The sequence below is a fragment of the Chelon labrosus genome (assembly GCF_963514085.1).
Source record: "Chelon labrosus genome assembly, chromosome: 10".
Lineage (NCBI taxonomy): Eukaryota > Metazoa > Chordata > Actinopteri > Mugiliformes > Mugilidae > Chelon > Chelon labrosus.
The window spans coordinates 28432765-28449844 of NC_140360.1; the positions used below are offsets into that span (position 1 = coordinate 28432765).

The following is a 17080-nucleotide window of genomic DNA, read 5'->3' on the forward strand; positions in this document are numbered from 1 at the left end:
TCTCTCAAGAGAGGTTTACACAACTGAATGCAACATGTCACTGTGTTAAAGATGAAATTTGCTCCACTCACAAAAGTGGGCTATTAGTTTTGCAATTCTGATGCCTCATAATCACTTGTGTATTATAATTTAGAAAGTAAACATGTTCAATAATCACAACCACGGTAGCAATTGTATGCTTCTAAAATGGTTTTGAAGTGGTTCCGAAGAGAAATTGTAAGGGGAAAGACTGTGGCAGTTCTCTTTGGCTGTGCTTTTTGTTCCGTGTCAACCTGTTTTCGCTGGATTACTCTTCGTCTCTTATCAGGCTGTTGACTTTTTAAGCCATGCACAAGGCAAAGTCCCCGTAGTCAGGAGCATGCGTCTCTTTGCATTTGTCAAAGAGTGTCTGTTTTTCTGGGTTTGTGTCTTTCTGTCAGCTCTTTCGGCCGTTCCTTGTCATTTCAACTGGTGATTGTGCATAAACGGATGGAGGATAGTTCATTTGTAATCTCGTTGTGTTACCGAATCACTTTGAGCCAGACAGATTCTATTAGATTTAATACAATCCCAGTTAAAGCAGGCCCCTTCTCACCTCTCAAATGACTGAGTGAAAAGAAATGTGCAGTAGGGAAATTGATGAGCTGAAAGGGGCTCTATTATGCTGGCAAGAGCCCTTGCCATGTGGCTGCAAGGACAGCTGGATGGGATAGTGATAGTGCTGGTAGTGGTGACGTGTGTGTGTGTGTGTGTGGTGGGAGGAGGGGTGTTAGAGGAGTCATGCAACCTCAGATTCACAATTTCTGTTATCACCATATGGGGTGAAGCATGTCCACGCATACGCACGCAATTTGTAACTCCCCCCATTGAAATTCTTTCGCCTGCCAACGCACGCACACGCATTTCATCATTCCGCACTGCTATACATCAACCACAGCAAAGGAGAAGGTGACACACTTGCGGAGATACGCTCACACACACACACACCTCGCTCTGCACATGGCTAAATGTCATAGTCAGACACATTGATTTGCTAGAGATATAGGGTGAATGATGGCCATGTTGTGACATTCACACAGGCACGGGAACTCACGCAGACCTTGCCAAGTGCAAAGGGAGATGGAAATGGCCGATATGTTTATGGAAAGACCTTATCTTGTCCTTTCGTTATGGAAATGTGAAGAAAATCGTTTAGCTTCGCCCAGCATCTCGGCTCACTTTGTACTACACCTTCTCTGTCGGGCTCTTTCTGATTCACCTTGTGCGACAATACGTCTCTATCAGCATATGTTTGTTTGTGCATATTTAGACATGCTCACAAGTACGCGACAGGAAGCACAACCTGTGTCGACGCTTTTTAACTCTCTTTGCAGATCTTCTGTATCGTCCTCATGCCGATTTCTCTTCCCTTAGTTTCACATGTTCTCTTGAAATCCCCTCCAGATGGAAATCAGTTATCGTCATGACTGACTGGGAAACGGCTTCAGCAGACACTTCATTATTCACCTCTAGCACCAACCTCGTCTCTCTTCTCCCCTTTCCTCATTTTCTCTCTCTTTCTCCCTCGCTTTCTCACTCTCTTGCTTTCTCCCCAAAGCCCCGGCTGTTGACAAGCAATTTTAAGTGAGCCTAAATTTAAAACTCAGCTGTGTCTCGGGATGCCGACGGGTATCGCAGAAGTCCTGAGAAAGGCGGCGGCGCAGTGGCTGACGGGCCACTGAAAAAATGCTTTAGCGGGGTAATTGATGTGATGTGTTTTATCTTCCTCATTATCCCTCACAGTGCAGAGACGTTGGGAGAGAGATGGCTGGGCGGATGCACAGGCTTTCTGAATATGTGTGTGTTGGTGTGTTTGTTCAGTGCAGGCAGCTCTGACAACTCACTGGGGCTTTGCTTAGTGAGTCAGACAGGCGAGTTGCTGCTGGAGTGCAGATGGCGGTTTGGTTGGGTCGTGCCTGGTACTCTGGTGCTCTGGTACACTGTGGCCAGTGTGCCACGACAGATTTCAAGGAACATATCATGTTTGCGATGGTGAATGGTGAATGGTGACAATGCACAGTGCAAATAAAAACATCTCTGTGGTCGTCATGCTTAGTAATGCAATATATTTTTGGATAAGAAACACAACTTAGCTTGCTGTAGCCAAGCACAGTTCTTAGGAGAATATGAATTAGATTTCATTTGGGGTGTGTTTCAATCGATACAGAAACAAAAGTACGTCTGCATGCAACTGGATAGTCCTACAACCAATCGGAGTCATTTGTTGTAAACAAATTCGACTCCACTGCTCTCAGATGACATGTCTATGCCTTCAATCCACCACTGCATCAAACCCTACCAAACTATTTGATTGGGCCAGCTGAAACTGTTCCCAATGGAGCAGCCACAGATTAACCTTCGGGCAGGCTTCCAGGCCACGTACAACAAACACCAAGTATGATTCTGCCGAAATCCACAAGCTGGATGTGTTTTCTTGTGTGATGTCTGTGGCATATTTCTGTCTACTTGATTATCCCACTTGATGTTTTCTGTTCACTGCTGCAATGATTAGCTGTTTAATCAGTTAGTCAATCCACAGAAAATTAAGCTACAGCAGCGCACAAACTTTCTCTAGCTTCAGCCTCGCAAATGTGAAAATTGGCTGCTTAATATTGGGAATTACACATTTTGGGAGGCTGCCTGAGAATATAACCAATTAGAAGCATCTCGAAAGGCTGTGGAAAATAACTTTTTCGCCGTTTTCTAATTTTGTTGCCTCAACAATTGAGCATGTAATCAAAAAATTATCACAAGCTCAAGCAACAATGAGAAATAAGTTGCAGCTGAATTTGATTTAGCTCACTTTTTGTTTTGTTTCATTCTCTACAATATCCCTACTAAGAAAAGTAAAAAATAGTTCATCTTCATAATATATTGTGTCACTGATCATTCACTGATCATGATTCATGTCAAAGTTGTCCTCATTTTCAAGCATCATTGTGTTACAGCTGCACTAAACTCAGGTTACACAAGGTTTTCCCCCTGGGTGTTTCTCTGTCATTTGACACTGCAGGTCTTGTCTAATGGTTCCCATGAACAACCTGACCTTATGTCATTGTCTGGTGTGGACCAGCAGAGGAGCATGATGTCATTTGATGCATTAAGGGAAAAGGGTCTGATTGATTCTGCATATGTTTGCAGGGCAGGTGGGGGCAGAAACCGAGCAAGTTTGCACTGATGTCATGCATCACTCTTATCTCACCTTTTCAACCTGAAACAAAAACAGATCCGTGTGTTCTCACTTCTCACGTGCTCTTACAATATCAAAATCATGCAGTGTGGTAGAAACGAGAAGATGACAGAAGCAATGAATGGCATCAGAGCACTGCTGAAATGCACTCCTGACGATTAGCTTGGCCGTATGCCCGCAGGACAGTCACTGCATTAGAATGTGTTAGATAGAAAGACCAAGGATGTGTGTGTCTTTTTTTTTTTTTGTAGCAACTCAATTATTTGCCCTTTACCCCTGGGAAGCTGCTGAATCTCCCCAAAACTAAAAACCTATTTCTCTCTCTTTTTCTTTTATCTCTTTCAGACAAACCACCTCACTTCACGCCAGCCCAGCCTCCTGATGGTAAGTCCTCTGTGGTTTCTGTCCGCTCGCCTTCGCCGACCACTGGGTTTCTGGGGGAAAGGGGGGTGCCTGCGAATAATGACCGCAGACCGAAGATCCCTGTCTTTGAAGTGGGCAGCGGTCTGTGGGCTTTGCCAGTTTTGACTGCTCCGCTTTTTGTCTCTCCACTGTTGGTATGGCAGGCACGTGGCCAGGTCTGCTCAGGGCTTTGATGTAAGAAGCATCTCTTGATGACTTGATTTGATCAGCTCCGCACGGCTAGTTGGGCTGATGTTCAATACCTGTTACCACAGCTGCATTCACATCCTTCTGATAGGGTGTAATAGGATAATACCCCTCCCTCTATGTGACTATTCAACATTGGGCTGCTGGGGGGTTGTAGGCCAGAGGCTCAGAGCAGCACCATTACCCTGCCTTGTTATCTGTATGTTCGCATCAAATCCGGCACACATAAATCTTTGCAATGAGTGTCACATTGTTTCAGTTGTTTTCGGGTCCACTAACATGGAGCCGTTAATTAAAAAGGCAACAATTTATTTCCAAAACAGTAGATCTCTGCAAGATTAAATTGGAGGAAAACAGCTGGTTTTCAAGCTGCTAGCATGAATATTTATCAGACGCAGCACAGAGATGGTGTTTGACAGACTTTTATTTTTTTGTGCTGTGCACTGACAGTTAGCCGGGGATGGACTCCTACTAGTTCTGAAGGTGTTGTATCATCCTGCCTGTGTGCCGGCTACAAAGCCAGAGGTTCGGAGGGAGAAAACATGAAGAGAAAATGTTTCTAATGATCCGAGGACTGGGCAATGCCTAGGACAAAAGGCCACAGGGTGGGCTCACTGAATTTGTTCCTGGTAATTGCTCAATCACTCTCCTCATAGGCCAGCTTGTTTGCAGAAGCAGTTTACGAAAGATGTCAGCTTAAAAAAAAAAAAACGTATCAAATTAGAGGTGGTTTATGATGAATGTAATTGTCTTGCAGAATCGGAACAATAAGCTGTTCACTGTCAATGTGAAACGGCTGTGGCGCTTGGCCTGAACAAATAATTGAGCTTGATTGGAACATTTCTCAACTCACCTCAACACCTCAGGAGTACATAAGATGTCTGTTTTTTTTTCCCTGTTCATGCCTCATCACAAAAACTGCTGGAGATTCAATTGCAGTCAGCACGGTTTACAGCAGCTATTCCTTTTTGTTTTAATGACAGCTAAAATTGACTTGACAAATGATTATATCTTATGCAGAGGTCTCTATTTGTCTGTTTTTGAAGCAAATATTGCAGTAAAATTTGGCTCTCCACTGGGGAAATGAGAAACAGTATGCAGGCAGCGAAGCAGCCCATTTCTGTCTTCCATTGAATTTTCCCCCACAAAAGAAATAACGCCCAGCTTATCGATTGAGCCACTCATTTCCCATGTATTAAAGTTTTTGCTGTTGGAAGGGCACAGTTTGTTTCTGCACTAGTCAACCGTTTAAAAGCTGCTGCTAGCCCTTAATTACATTTCCAATAGTTCTGTAGGCTTCCTATCAGCAGCCTATGCTGTTTTAATATGGCAAGCAAAACAAAAAGCAAAGTCTCCTATCAGCGGGGTAAGCCTGCCCAGTGGGACCCAGATTCTCTGGGTCATTTAACGCTAGAGAGATTAGTGAGACAATTAGAGCCTGGCCCAAATACGGCAGTAGGCCACTTTTTGGAGACGTATGCTTTTAGTAGTGGGAGGCGTGATATAGAAGATGCTGTAGAGAAGCAGGGGGGTAATAGAGCTCCGCCATCAGTCAAAGATTCTCCAGAGAGCACAGGGCTTGTTCTACTGAACTTGTCCTCAGCTCCAAGGACGCTCGGCTCCCCAGTACTTAATTACAGGAAATCACAGACAGGATACCAAGAAGCCTGCATTTTTAAACAGCCCAGTTTGTCTCTGAAATGCCGTTGATGAGATGTCCTTATTAGCGGGAGGAGATTCTGCAGAAAGGCAAGGAATTTGTTCTGCAAATTGGAGCAAGAGAATCTTGGGACGCACCAGGGAAAAATGCAGGTTCGGCACAACACGAGCAAAGGCTCTTAGATGGTATTTATGGTGCGCGCCACCCGCAAATAGCTGACGAATCCTCCCCAATGAATGGCCTATAATCACCAGTCAAAAAAGTGACAAAAGTCACAAAGCAGCCTTTAATTAGGCTCTTTCTTTGAAAGCTCAAAGCAGCAGTTGCTTGGCTCAGGCCATACTCATTATTGCCTGTCGTCTCTTGATAATAAGACAGTTGTTGCGTGTTTGGCTGAAGCTTGAAAGCTCATAGAATTTGCAGCTTTTGGGATTAGTACTGGACTTTGGAAATCGTGGTTGACCAAGAAAATTAATGAAAGAAGCTCTTGGTCCCCAGCTGTTAGAGGACATTGGAAGTTAAAGTTATTAGTTGTTGTATTGGTTGTTGAGTGATGCCAAATACAGTTGTAAATGAGCAGAATACTTCTGTTGCTTGAATTCTGCCTCAAGGCCAAATGGAAAAAGGGGTGAACATGGCTTCCTGAAGATGTGTCATTGCATCTTATTGCAGTCTTAGGTGACTAAACAATGACCAAACGAGATCAAAATAGGCCACTCAGAAGAGATGAAGTGTAATGGAAGAGTGGAACCTCAGACAGTTCAGAGGTCTCCTGTGACTGTAGCTGTCTGCAACACCACCTGCTTGGCAAGATCCCATTTGCTGCGAGCCTTTGAGTTTCACTTTCAGTTCCACTGACAGCACTCCCCAGAGGATGCTCCTCACTGACAGTCAAAATAAACTCCTGGACTGAAATGCGATTTGATCTGAGATGCCGGGACGCCTGTAAAAAAAAAAAAAAGTGCCCGCAGGCTCACTTACGTTTTGAGAACCACTACCTAGAGCTGACATAACTCTTGGTCAGCTCTGGGAGAATACAGTAACCATGTGCTGCACAGCCATTAACCTCAGATTGAGGGAGGGCATACACTCATACACACACACACATAAAATGCTCCTGTAATTTATTCTGCCGGAGCGTTTCCCTCTGTTCTTGACAGTAAGCCTGACTCGGAGAGAGGCAGAATTAATTATGACTCCTCGGCCTATCTTAATTAAATCTTTTCACATCATAGATTTCACACAACAGAGGCAGAATATCTACCTCATCTTTTATCCGGGGTGGGGGCCCAGGCTGAGAATGTCTCACATCAAGATATCAAAGGTACACTGCAAAGTTGCCTCTCCAGGATTATGATTTCACAGAAGAGTTGTCATGTCCGGCGTTCAACAGAGAGCAGCTTGTTACCCCGCTGGAAGCCTTGACTTTATCAACTGAAAGTTTGTTGCCCTTTCAGAAGTACACAGCACTCCCAAATTGCATAGCTGAACTCTGTATCCTCATCTCAGCGGATGCTTACCTGACAGCCAGTAAGCTGTGAGGGTTTTTTTCTCTTAAAAACAAAGGAAAAATGTAAATTATTAGCCAAGTATCATGAACCCCCACTGTCTAACCATTTGCCAACGACAGCATTCCCACTCAGGGTCGCCTTGCCTCACCTCAGCCTGCCCGCTATTGATCCGCCTTGATAGGTTAGAGGCAGTCGTCCAAAGAAAGACAAACAAAAATATGAGGCAGAGAAGAGGTTTCATAGAGTAAGCTGTAAAGAGCAACTGTATTTGCTAATTGTGAGTAGTAAGTGAGTAACTGTCAGCGCAGTTTTTCTTGATATGTCCCCCAGCTGTGGAGCAAACCTTTTGTCGACGCAGGTTATTCAGGGACCTCAGACCTTGTAACGATCAGCAGTCCTCTGATGTGGATGGGCAGCACACTGAGGCTGTAATCTGGAAGCTGTCAGGAAGCATCTCTGTCAGCCATGTCAGATTTAGAGCTGTGATCTCTCTTTTAGGAATATTAAAAATCATATATTAGCATTGAAGTAGTTTTTTAAACAGTTTTTTTGTTCCAAATACATTCATTCATATATTAATTTTCCTTAACCACTTGTCCTCTGGATAGGTCGCCATTCTATCAGTCTATGTTGTAAAATAAATGTTAAAAATCCAGTTATTCGAGTTATTAATTTTATTTTTTTGTGTGTTTATTTTGCCTCGTAAATCACAAAGAAAATTCATCCAAACTATGTGTGATTGATTTCCTACTTCTCCCTTCCTCATGACACTGCAGATAGATAGAAAATAACCCACATTTCCAAAATGCTGAGTCCCTGAAATTAAATCGATAGGATGACATTAGCAGGATAAACAAAACTCCATTGACTGTAGGAATCCATGCGAGCTAATAAATACTTTCTAACTGCCCATCGAAGCCCTTATTGCTCGCCATGGCTGTGCAGAAACACGTCAAAAGCCCACCCCTCACTCCTCTGTCATACACTGGGAATGATTAGCATGCAGAATTGCCTAATGTCTCTTTAAATGAACATGTTCTTCGCATGTTGATGGCAGTAGCGGCTGCTCGGCATCGGTGAAAGGCTGTGTTGCTCATTCTGTCTCATTAACACAGCAGCACACGTTATTTTAAATTGGAACTCAGTCATCGTTTCACTTTTAGCTGTGATGGGCAGGCGCTAATTTAATTGTTGGGTGGCAACGGCAGAAAATAACCACACTGGGAAATATAACCAATGCGACGAATTTCATTGTCAGGTTGTTAATTAGAGGAAAATAAGTAGCTTGCCGTGTCAGTGTGTTTCTCTAAACAGTATTGCGCTGTGATATCCTGCCATTAGCGGAGTCCTAGTTCACAGTCAGTGTTTTCCTGATTAAGAAAGTTAAAGCAGCGTCTTGCTTGGCGCCGACTATATCCACGCCGATATTGTGTGCGACTTAGTTTTCTGCAGAAGCAGCGGTTGCTGTGAGAGTCAGGAATCTGCACTTCACTGCTCTTTTGCTCTTGTTCTGTCAGACACACATACACACACGCTCTTACTCTCTCCTGAACATTTCACCCCTCGCTTCTTGTTTTTCTTCACTCAGCCAGAAACATTGTTTACAGATTGCAGTTGAACCTCAGGATGTGCGCATGAAAACACGTACGCTCCCAGCACACACACATAGCAGAACCCCTAACATCCGACTTTATGGCTTGTATCAAATTTTATCAGAGTCTCTGTGGATTCGGTTTGTTGGTATGTCTGTGCTGAGTCTGCGTCCGGAATTTGGTGTGTGTCTGTGTTCCTCGGAGGCAGGAAACCATTCTGATCCATTCTGAGCAACTTCAGTGTGACCCCTGACACACACGCATGCAGAAACACACCTGCAAAAACACACACAAAGGTCTGAAAAATGTAAGGCTACAATGGACAGGTGGCATCTCTCTATATTTCAGATTTAAGGTGGACATATTTGATAGTTTGTCTTCTGTACCCGTATATTTATTGGGGGTTGCCATGACAACCGCATGTTGTGGACCCGTCCGTGGAATCCTTGTTAACAGTCTTTTCATAATTTACTGCTCGTATGGTCGCTCCATCTGTGGGGAGTAGGAAGTCTCACCCACCCTGTTAACACAAACACACACACACACACACACACACAGCCTACATGTGTTGTCGTCATCCCCTTTGATTTGGCTTCTGGACCCCGGATGCCCTGACGTCAACCAGAATCTGCGTGTGCGTTGAGTGTATGTGTGTATGTGTGCCTCACTGGACACAATTACAACACACTGACACACGGCCCGCCAGCATGTCAGCAGCACCAATTTACTTTTTTACTTTTTTCTTCCAAAAATACAGAGCTACAGACACACACATCATGCACAAATGGATTTCATCAAGTCGTGCTTTAGTTTGTGTGTGTGTGCTGATCGCTGCCCTCTCGCTGAGCTTTAATAAGATTTATGATAGCAGAGAGCGAGACAGAGGGCAGAAGATATTGAGACGAAGGGAAAAACAAAGAGAAATAGACTGTAAATCACTTGAGTGTTTCTGTTCGGCTTTTTTCTCGCAGCATGAAGAAACACATTGAAATACAGATAATATATAGCCTACTGTACGCTATAACAGGTCAGTGAAGGGAGCCAGCATATTAGAATGTGTTTTACACCGTGACACAGAGCCAGAGGCACACTGGAGGGTAACGACACAATGTGCTGTTTACTTACTTGTCAAAGTCTAAAATATCATTTATGTGCGTCCCTGCAGCATTGATGCATTTTAGTATGTATTTATACATTGCTCTGAGAATGCTTATTTGGGGATTGCCGGATTTTGCCCTGCACTAGTCAGTGATTTGCTCATGTTAGCACAGAGTCAAGCTACTCAGAAAAAAATGACCTTTGAGTCGCTTTGACTTCTTTCCTGTTCCATAAAACGGACACACGAGACGCATGAAAATCTTTATGTACACTTACACTTAAGCCTCATAAATGTCATTTTACTTTTTACGTTTTTGGGTTGGAGCCATTTTTCCGTAATGTTCATGATAATGTGATAATGTTCGGTATTCCTCAAGGCTGAATTCAGAACCCACTGCAGTGATACAGATGTGTGATACGTACACTGGCATGAATGAAATCTGTCGTGTAGTCCTGTAATACATGTCATTGTTAAAGAAACAGCTAAAGAAGAAACCAAATGTTGTGCAAGAGCCAGTATCTGGATTTATCAATCTATCCCTCTATTTAAAATGAGGTGAATGGTATTTTGTGCGCTCCTGGTGAAAGGTGAATTCATTTTCCTCCAAGGCCATCTTTCAGTTTTTTTGTATACGTCCTGTACATTTAACACATCATTACATTTTTTGAATATTTTCTTTTTGCCATACGGGTCAAAGAGTGTGTGCACAGGAGAGAACAAACAGAGAATGTGCTTAGTATTCCCACAACCTTGCACATCCACCCGCTTCCTTATTTCCATAATGAGAGAGGAAAAACTGAAAAAGTAGGGGGGAAGAAAGAAACCAGATGAGGAATTGAGGATAATTTGAACAATTTAGCTTTTGTGTTTATTTTTTGATAGAAAGAAAGATGGAAGTTATTGTGTGTTCCCTGATTGTGCTCTGTGCGTGCCTCAGTGTGTGTAATTTGGCTGTTTGAGCGGGTTTTTGTGTTGTGTGAGCGCTTAAGTTTCCATGCTCACAGTATGTGATGAGCATAAAAACAGAAAGTCCTGTGAAAGATGTCAAAGGTTCCCCGTAATAAGGCAACGGGCAGGCTGCTGTGTGCCTGCATATCTGCTGTGAGCTCCTTTGGTTGAGCTTGTTTTTCTGCTGGAGTTTCATGCACCCCAGTACACTCTGTATCTCCATAATTAGGGGTTGGTGGCACCGAAGGCAAACACTGTGTGTGTGTGTGTGTGTACTGTGTGTACTCTTGTAGTTGCATTTACTGGAAATGGCTGGTCCAAACCCTTTTAAGGTCAGGTTAAAGGGTTACAATGCAAAAAGAATAATAATAATAATAATAATAATAATATGAAAAATACAAAAATGCATGTCTTTAACACATAATTCAGTCTCAAAAACTTTTCCCATTTTAAAGAAAAAATTGTGAAACATTTATGGGAGGCAATTTAAGGCTTTTTAAAGGACCATTATACACTCTGAGATCGGTTTACGTCACTGCTGTTTTCCAGGGAGAGGAGCTGTTATAATGACATTGGTTGCATTAAGCAAACTGCAACACTCAACCTACTTGGAGATTGAATAGTAATTAATGAAAGTAATTATTTTTACAATTTGGCCCTTTAAATGTAAAAAAAAAAGTAAGCGTTTATGTGCAAGTCACACTTGTAGTATGAACGACTGAGTGGCCATTGCTCCAGTTATAACACAGTTACAAGTTTGTTTCTAATTCTCTCCACAAACTGCAAGCACAGCCTGGAGCCAAACATTTCATCATGTGTCCTGCTTGATGAATGGTTCGCTGGGTTGCGTATCAGATAACTGCGAAGCATTCAAATTCATGCACTCAACATGTGCTGCACACATGTGGAACTTCATTGCGAGTGAGCTCACGTCTCTCTCTCTCACACACACACACACACACACCCACACACACACACACACGCACAGTGTTTTAGGAAACAAGGCTTCTAGTGTGAGTCGCTCCACATGTGATATGTATTATCTGTGACATTTCCCACTGGTGTCAGACAGCTCTTATCTCCCACAGCTGTCTTCTGTCACTGCGCTGCAATAACTCATTCTCGTAGTAACAACTCAGTTATTTCTCAGAGCTAAAATGTTAAGTATACAATTACAAAAAGACATCTTATTGCTTAATGTTTGTAACTTTTTTGTCATTCTCCTGAATTATCTGACAGATCCCTCTACCTCTGCTTGATTCAAAGACACAGTCATGCGTGAGATTCCTGTTGGTGAGATATTGCCTGATTTGGTTGGTCTGGTTAAATCAGTTTAATCAGCTGTGAAAGTGGCAAAATTAACGTTTGCGGAGAATAAATGCATTTACAGACTTCAAACTGGAGTTCTTTTCTGCAGTGCGAAGCCCTGTTCTTAATCGCTTTTTTTCCTTTTCCTTTCTTAAGTCTACTACCTCTGAAACAAACACAGGAACTACCACAGACTAATATACAATACCAAGCCACACGCCCACACCTTCCTTACACACACAAAACGACCCCAAACTGAGGCCACAACCTCTGGCTGCACTAAATGTTACACAATATGCATGGGCTCCAGTGAATAACAAGTGTGTGCGTGTGTAATTGAGTCTATCGGTCGTGAATGCAGCTCATGCATGGTGGTTGGAGGGAGAAAAATGGGGACACAATAAGCGTTGCAGTGAACTGATTGCAGGAGTTTGGATTTTGAGGACTACCTGATTTTGAAATCTGGCAACGATTTCAAAAGGTGCCAGTGACACAGGAACTTACTGTTAAGCTACTGATCCACGCTGCAGTCCTGTAGGGCGTGGAGAAGAGTTTACCGCAACTCTGGCTATACGAGTATAGATGAAAAAATGTTGGGGTTATTTCTCTGTCTGATAATGTAGATGATCTGTGCCAAACCTCGGTATCAAGCAAGGTCCAGACCGGATGTCTCCATGATCATCGAGAGGGGTGAGTTCAGGAATAAATCATCTCAAAGCCCCAGTAGTCTGAGGCCATCATGAACTCTGGTTCACGGACTGTAAGGGGATGGGGGAAGGAATGAAGGCTCAGTTGTTTTTAACCAGAGGTCAGAGCTACACGATGATTACTAGGATAAGATTTCAATAATGTATGTATTTCTTATCTCATCATAACTCTGGCTCCGCATAGTAAATAACAACTACTTAATGATCTATAGAAACAAAGGTCAGCATTAAATGAACTGCTAAAGAGTGCACAAGCACAAAATGTTACAACTTCCCCAGAGATCTGAAAATCTGTGAGCAAACCACTTAAAATAACTAGAAACAGAATATACAATAAGACTGGAGAGAACAGCAGAAACAGAAAGAAAAAATAAGGAACAAAGGAACTGAGGTGAGAAAATGAAAGTTAAAGGTAAGACACAAGAATGTGGAAATAGAAATAAAAACTACTGTGAGGAAAGGATAGAAATTAGACTGAGAGTGAGGGCATGGCAGGTTGGGGAACAACTTAATTACCCGCACCATCCCACGCACTTAGAATATTAAGTTATCGTCATTCAGAAATTGACCTGAACTGAAATTTGCCTTCAATTTATCTCCTTCCTCCTCTTCTTTATTTTTTTCTCCTCCTTCACTCCTGCAGAATCCCTTCCCCTTTGCCCGACGCTGAGGGCTTGTCTGCCTGGGGGGAGGACTTAGCACCTTTAGTGTGTGTTTGTTCAGAACAGATAGAGAAATTTAATTAAAATAGGTTTTCCAGTTACTGCCTCTCACAGACTACAGTTCTCTGCACGCTTTCGAGGGGTCCCAGACTGTGGCGCTCCATCGGTTGCTCAGCTGCCCCCCTTCCCTTTCAAATCAAAGGCCAACGTCAGTGGACGACATTTAATAACGACTGAAAATCAGCTCGATCAAGCCAATCATTTTGCAGATCTGCTTTGCTAAGCGACTGGGCAGTGCAGTGAGCTCTCGGTCAGATATAAGCGCTGCATGTGGTCGGTGAATTTATGTCTCCAAGGGGTGGGGTTTAATTCAGAGGCTCGAAGCCATGTTAACACTCATCAGTCCCCTGAGAGGCAATACATTTCCTCTTGTTCAAAATGAGACTTTTATGTGCGAGCAGAAGCACCAAAGGAAAAAAAAAAAGAATGCGCAATTACCTCAGCGCCATGCTGGGTTCATCTGATGCCACGCTACGATTCAATCACTTCCCCCACCCCCCCGACCAGTTCCATTATAGCTGAGAGGAACAGGGATTGGTTTGGGTGATGATGTGAAGCTCCCTATTTTTGTCTTTCAATCAGATAACAGTTCTTTGGTATTTTCTCTCCTCCTTGTCGTCTGAAGTGGCTATGAACTGGAGCCAGGTTCAGCGGTCCTGTTAGAGCAGCACAGGTCAGGAGCTGCTACAGTGAGGCAGGGCAGTGACAGGGGCAGATGGCGGCCAACACACGCACATATATATGCACACACACGCTTTCTGTTCCTGGGGCAGTGTTAGATTGGTCACAGTGGTCCTTCTGCTAAAGATGAGATATGGTGTTGGAGATAGGAAACCGCTAGCTCCAGGGACTGGATACATACACACATGCTCACCAAGGAGTGCATATACGCACACACACCGTCATTAATATGCACCAGCACACCCCCTCCCCAGTCCAGGTAAACAAACAGGCATCAGTGTTTGTCAAAGGATGCGCCTTAAAGCCGACTTAAGTACGAGATGATAACTAGCCTTTCTCTGCTGCTTACCGACCAAATACATTTTCTGTGCAAACTCAAACCAGCTCAGAGTTGACTTTTTGCCGTATACGCTAGCACATATGGAGTAAACAATAATGCCCGGTAAATTACGTTCAAATCCGAGCCTGTTCACTGGAAGGTTTGGGGATCTGTGGGTGTCTTTGAAGGGATCTCGCCGAGTTAAATTTTGCAAACAGCCATTTATATTTAACTCTCCCAGATGCAGCTCAGAGAAACTTTTAAATTTTTTAAAATTCGCAATCTGCAACCTTTTCATTTAAACCAGTCCCTGATCTGCTTCTCCTGTCTGTAGGCCATTGATTTTGCATAACAGTGTATTATTTAGTCTATATCTAATCATGAAAAGGCTTTTCATTTGTCGGTCTAAAACACCCGGGAAAATGTTGGATATGATGTGTTTTACATGCAGGAAAAACAAGAAGAACTGCGCTGATACTCAACTACGGCACTGCCTTTTGTATGTCTCTCCAAACAGCTGGCCTCAAAAAAGCTGGGTCCATCTTTGTGACCTGGCTTCTGCTCAGAGTTAAAAGGGAGTTTTTCTTTGCATTCTCTGGGGGTTTCTTGCTCTGATTCCTGCCAAGAATCTTGAGACAACTTTGTTTTTATTAACGCTATATAGATGAACTGAACTGAACTTCCTCAAAAAATTCAATTTAGAGAGACACAAAATAAAAGAAAAATGACATGCATGCAGGATATGATCCATTATCCCTGTTACCTGTAATAAAAATCCCCACAGATGAATATTTAACTGACACAAGAAGATTTACAGATCCTTCTTCTTCTGGTTCATATATAAGAAGCCTGGAAGGTATGCTGCAGTGAGAATGGATGCCACGGTGACGTTGCTGATTGCTAATCCAAAACATTGGGCTGAAAGACACTAAAAGCCTGCATGCTGCTGAGGGAACCTGAAGAGCTTGGTGATAATTCTCTGTGTTTATCACTATGAGCACACCTTCCATACTGCACACAGTAATCTGACCAGTTGTTAAAAATAAAATCTTGACTAGTGCAGCTTTAATGATTAGATTAGGTGCTAAGAAAACAAAAGAACTGAAAAAATAAAACAGTTACTTAAGGTGTTTATAAAGCCGAGCGTCCTTAAATCCTGTCTTCTGATGATCTTGGCCATTTCTCTCACTGAACACATTATGCTAATGGACAGAGGCAAGGCCTGCTCTGTCAAAGAACCGCTGCTGCTTTTAGAGGGAGTGTTCAGGTTCATCAAGTTTTAATGAGCCAGGAGAGAAATCAGCAGCGACATCGCACACTTCACTTTATCCCGCACACTTCACTTTATCCCAGCACACTCTCTGAACTATATGCAGCCGCGCACAGTTACAGCAGAGCCGTCAGTTCTTTCAATTTCCAAGCGGTGCTCGTTTTATTTCGCAAAAGGCTTTCAATCTAGATTAAACAGCTAATATTGCACATAATGAAAAACAGGATTATCCCAGTAATGCTTTTTGCTTTTCTAAAAAAGTGAGGCTGTGCAGATGGGATGTAAAATCTCAGCCAAAGCATGTGCTTCCACCAGTCTTCCTCTGCCTTGAATTATTTTAATGGTGACTCTCAGGAGAGTCGTTTTATTTAAGGAAGATACGTGCTTGCAAATGTATCTGCACACACTTATTTTAGTATTTCAAATGTTGCAAGCAATGGAAAAGGTGAGATTTATTTTTAATTATTTTATCTCAGTTCTTATGGACAATGCTTTGTTGGGATTGGCTGATCACGATAAGTCAAAAAATATTTCAGATAAAATAAGATCATTTTTGTCATTGTGGTGTCAGAGACCACAGCATAGTAAAAAAAAAAAAAAAAATGATATAGGCTGCCTTTATCTCTAGGACACCGATTATCTAATTACGTTTTTTTGGGAGTGAAACTCACGCCACACACTTGACATGTCTTTTAGTGTTTCTGTGGTGTCTAGCCATTTTGATGACAGTGCTTGTCTCTCCCCCGTGCAAAGGTTTCCAGTCTTCCCACGCCTATGCCATTTTGCATTGCTGCATCCTGGAATTAGCATCCCCCTGAGGTGAATGACAATTATTTAAAGAGATACACACAAGATAGGATGTATTTTATACACCCATATATACATATACTAATTTATAATAAGTGCAGACCATTCTCTAGCTCTGACATGTTGCTATAGATAGGTCAGTCCATGCATGATGATACCCTTAGGCAGGTATCATCAAGAGAAACATAATGTTTTGCACTCTTAAGCTTGATTTAGGGTTCTGCGCCGATTTGTCTGCGAAGCTTCGGCGAACATGATCGCCGTCACTTGGCATTTATGCTTGTGCGTCGGTTTCTTTGCAGTGCGTGGTAATTTACAGCCACAACGCTAGGGGGCGCTGAGTCGCGAAATCTCCTGAATTCGTGCGTGGAGTGTTTCATTTCCGGTTCCGGCTTTTTTCTATGGTTGCGGCAGAGTGAACAGCACAGTGAACAATGGCGACTGAGCGAGAGAGGACACTTTTGGAGCTGGAGCTGATCGATATTGAAGAACAAATGCTTCTCGTGGAAATGCTTAAAACTAAACGAAAGAGAAGACGTGTGAGGAGGTGGTCTGTACGCGCCCTTGTATACAGAACGAACCGGAAAAGCTGAGAACCGGAAATGACGTAAAGCGGACCAATCACAGCCCTTGAGGTCT

At 42.9% G+C, this 17080-nt stretch overlaps 1 protein-coding gene across 1 annotated transcript in view; it reads left to right on the forward strand.

The window, feature by feature from the left end:
* agrn (agrin) overlaps positions 1–17080 on the forward strand; it is a 246976-nt gene that overhangs the window by 97865 nt on the left and 132031 nt on the right. Inside the window, exon 3 of the mRNA XM_084553868.1 lies at positions 3554–3592. Coding sequence (XP_084409994.1) covers positions 3554–3592 — 39 coding nt within the window. The remainder of the gene's footprint in view (positions 1–3553; positions 3593–17080) is intronic.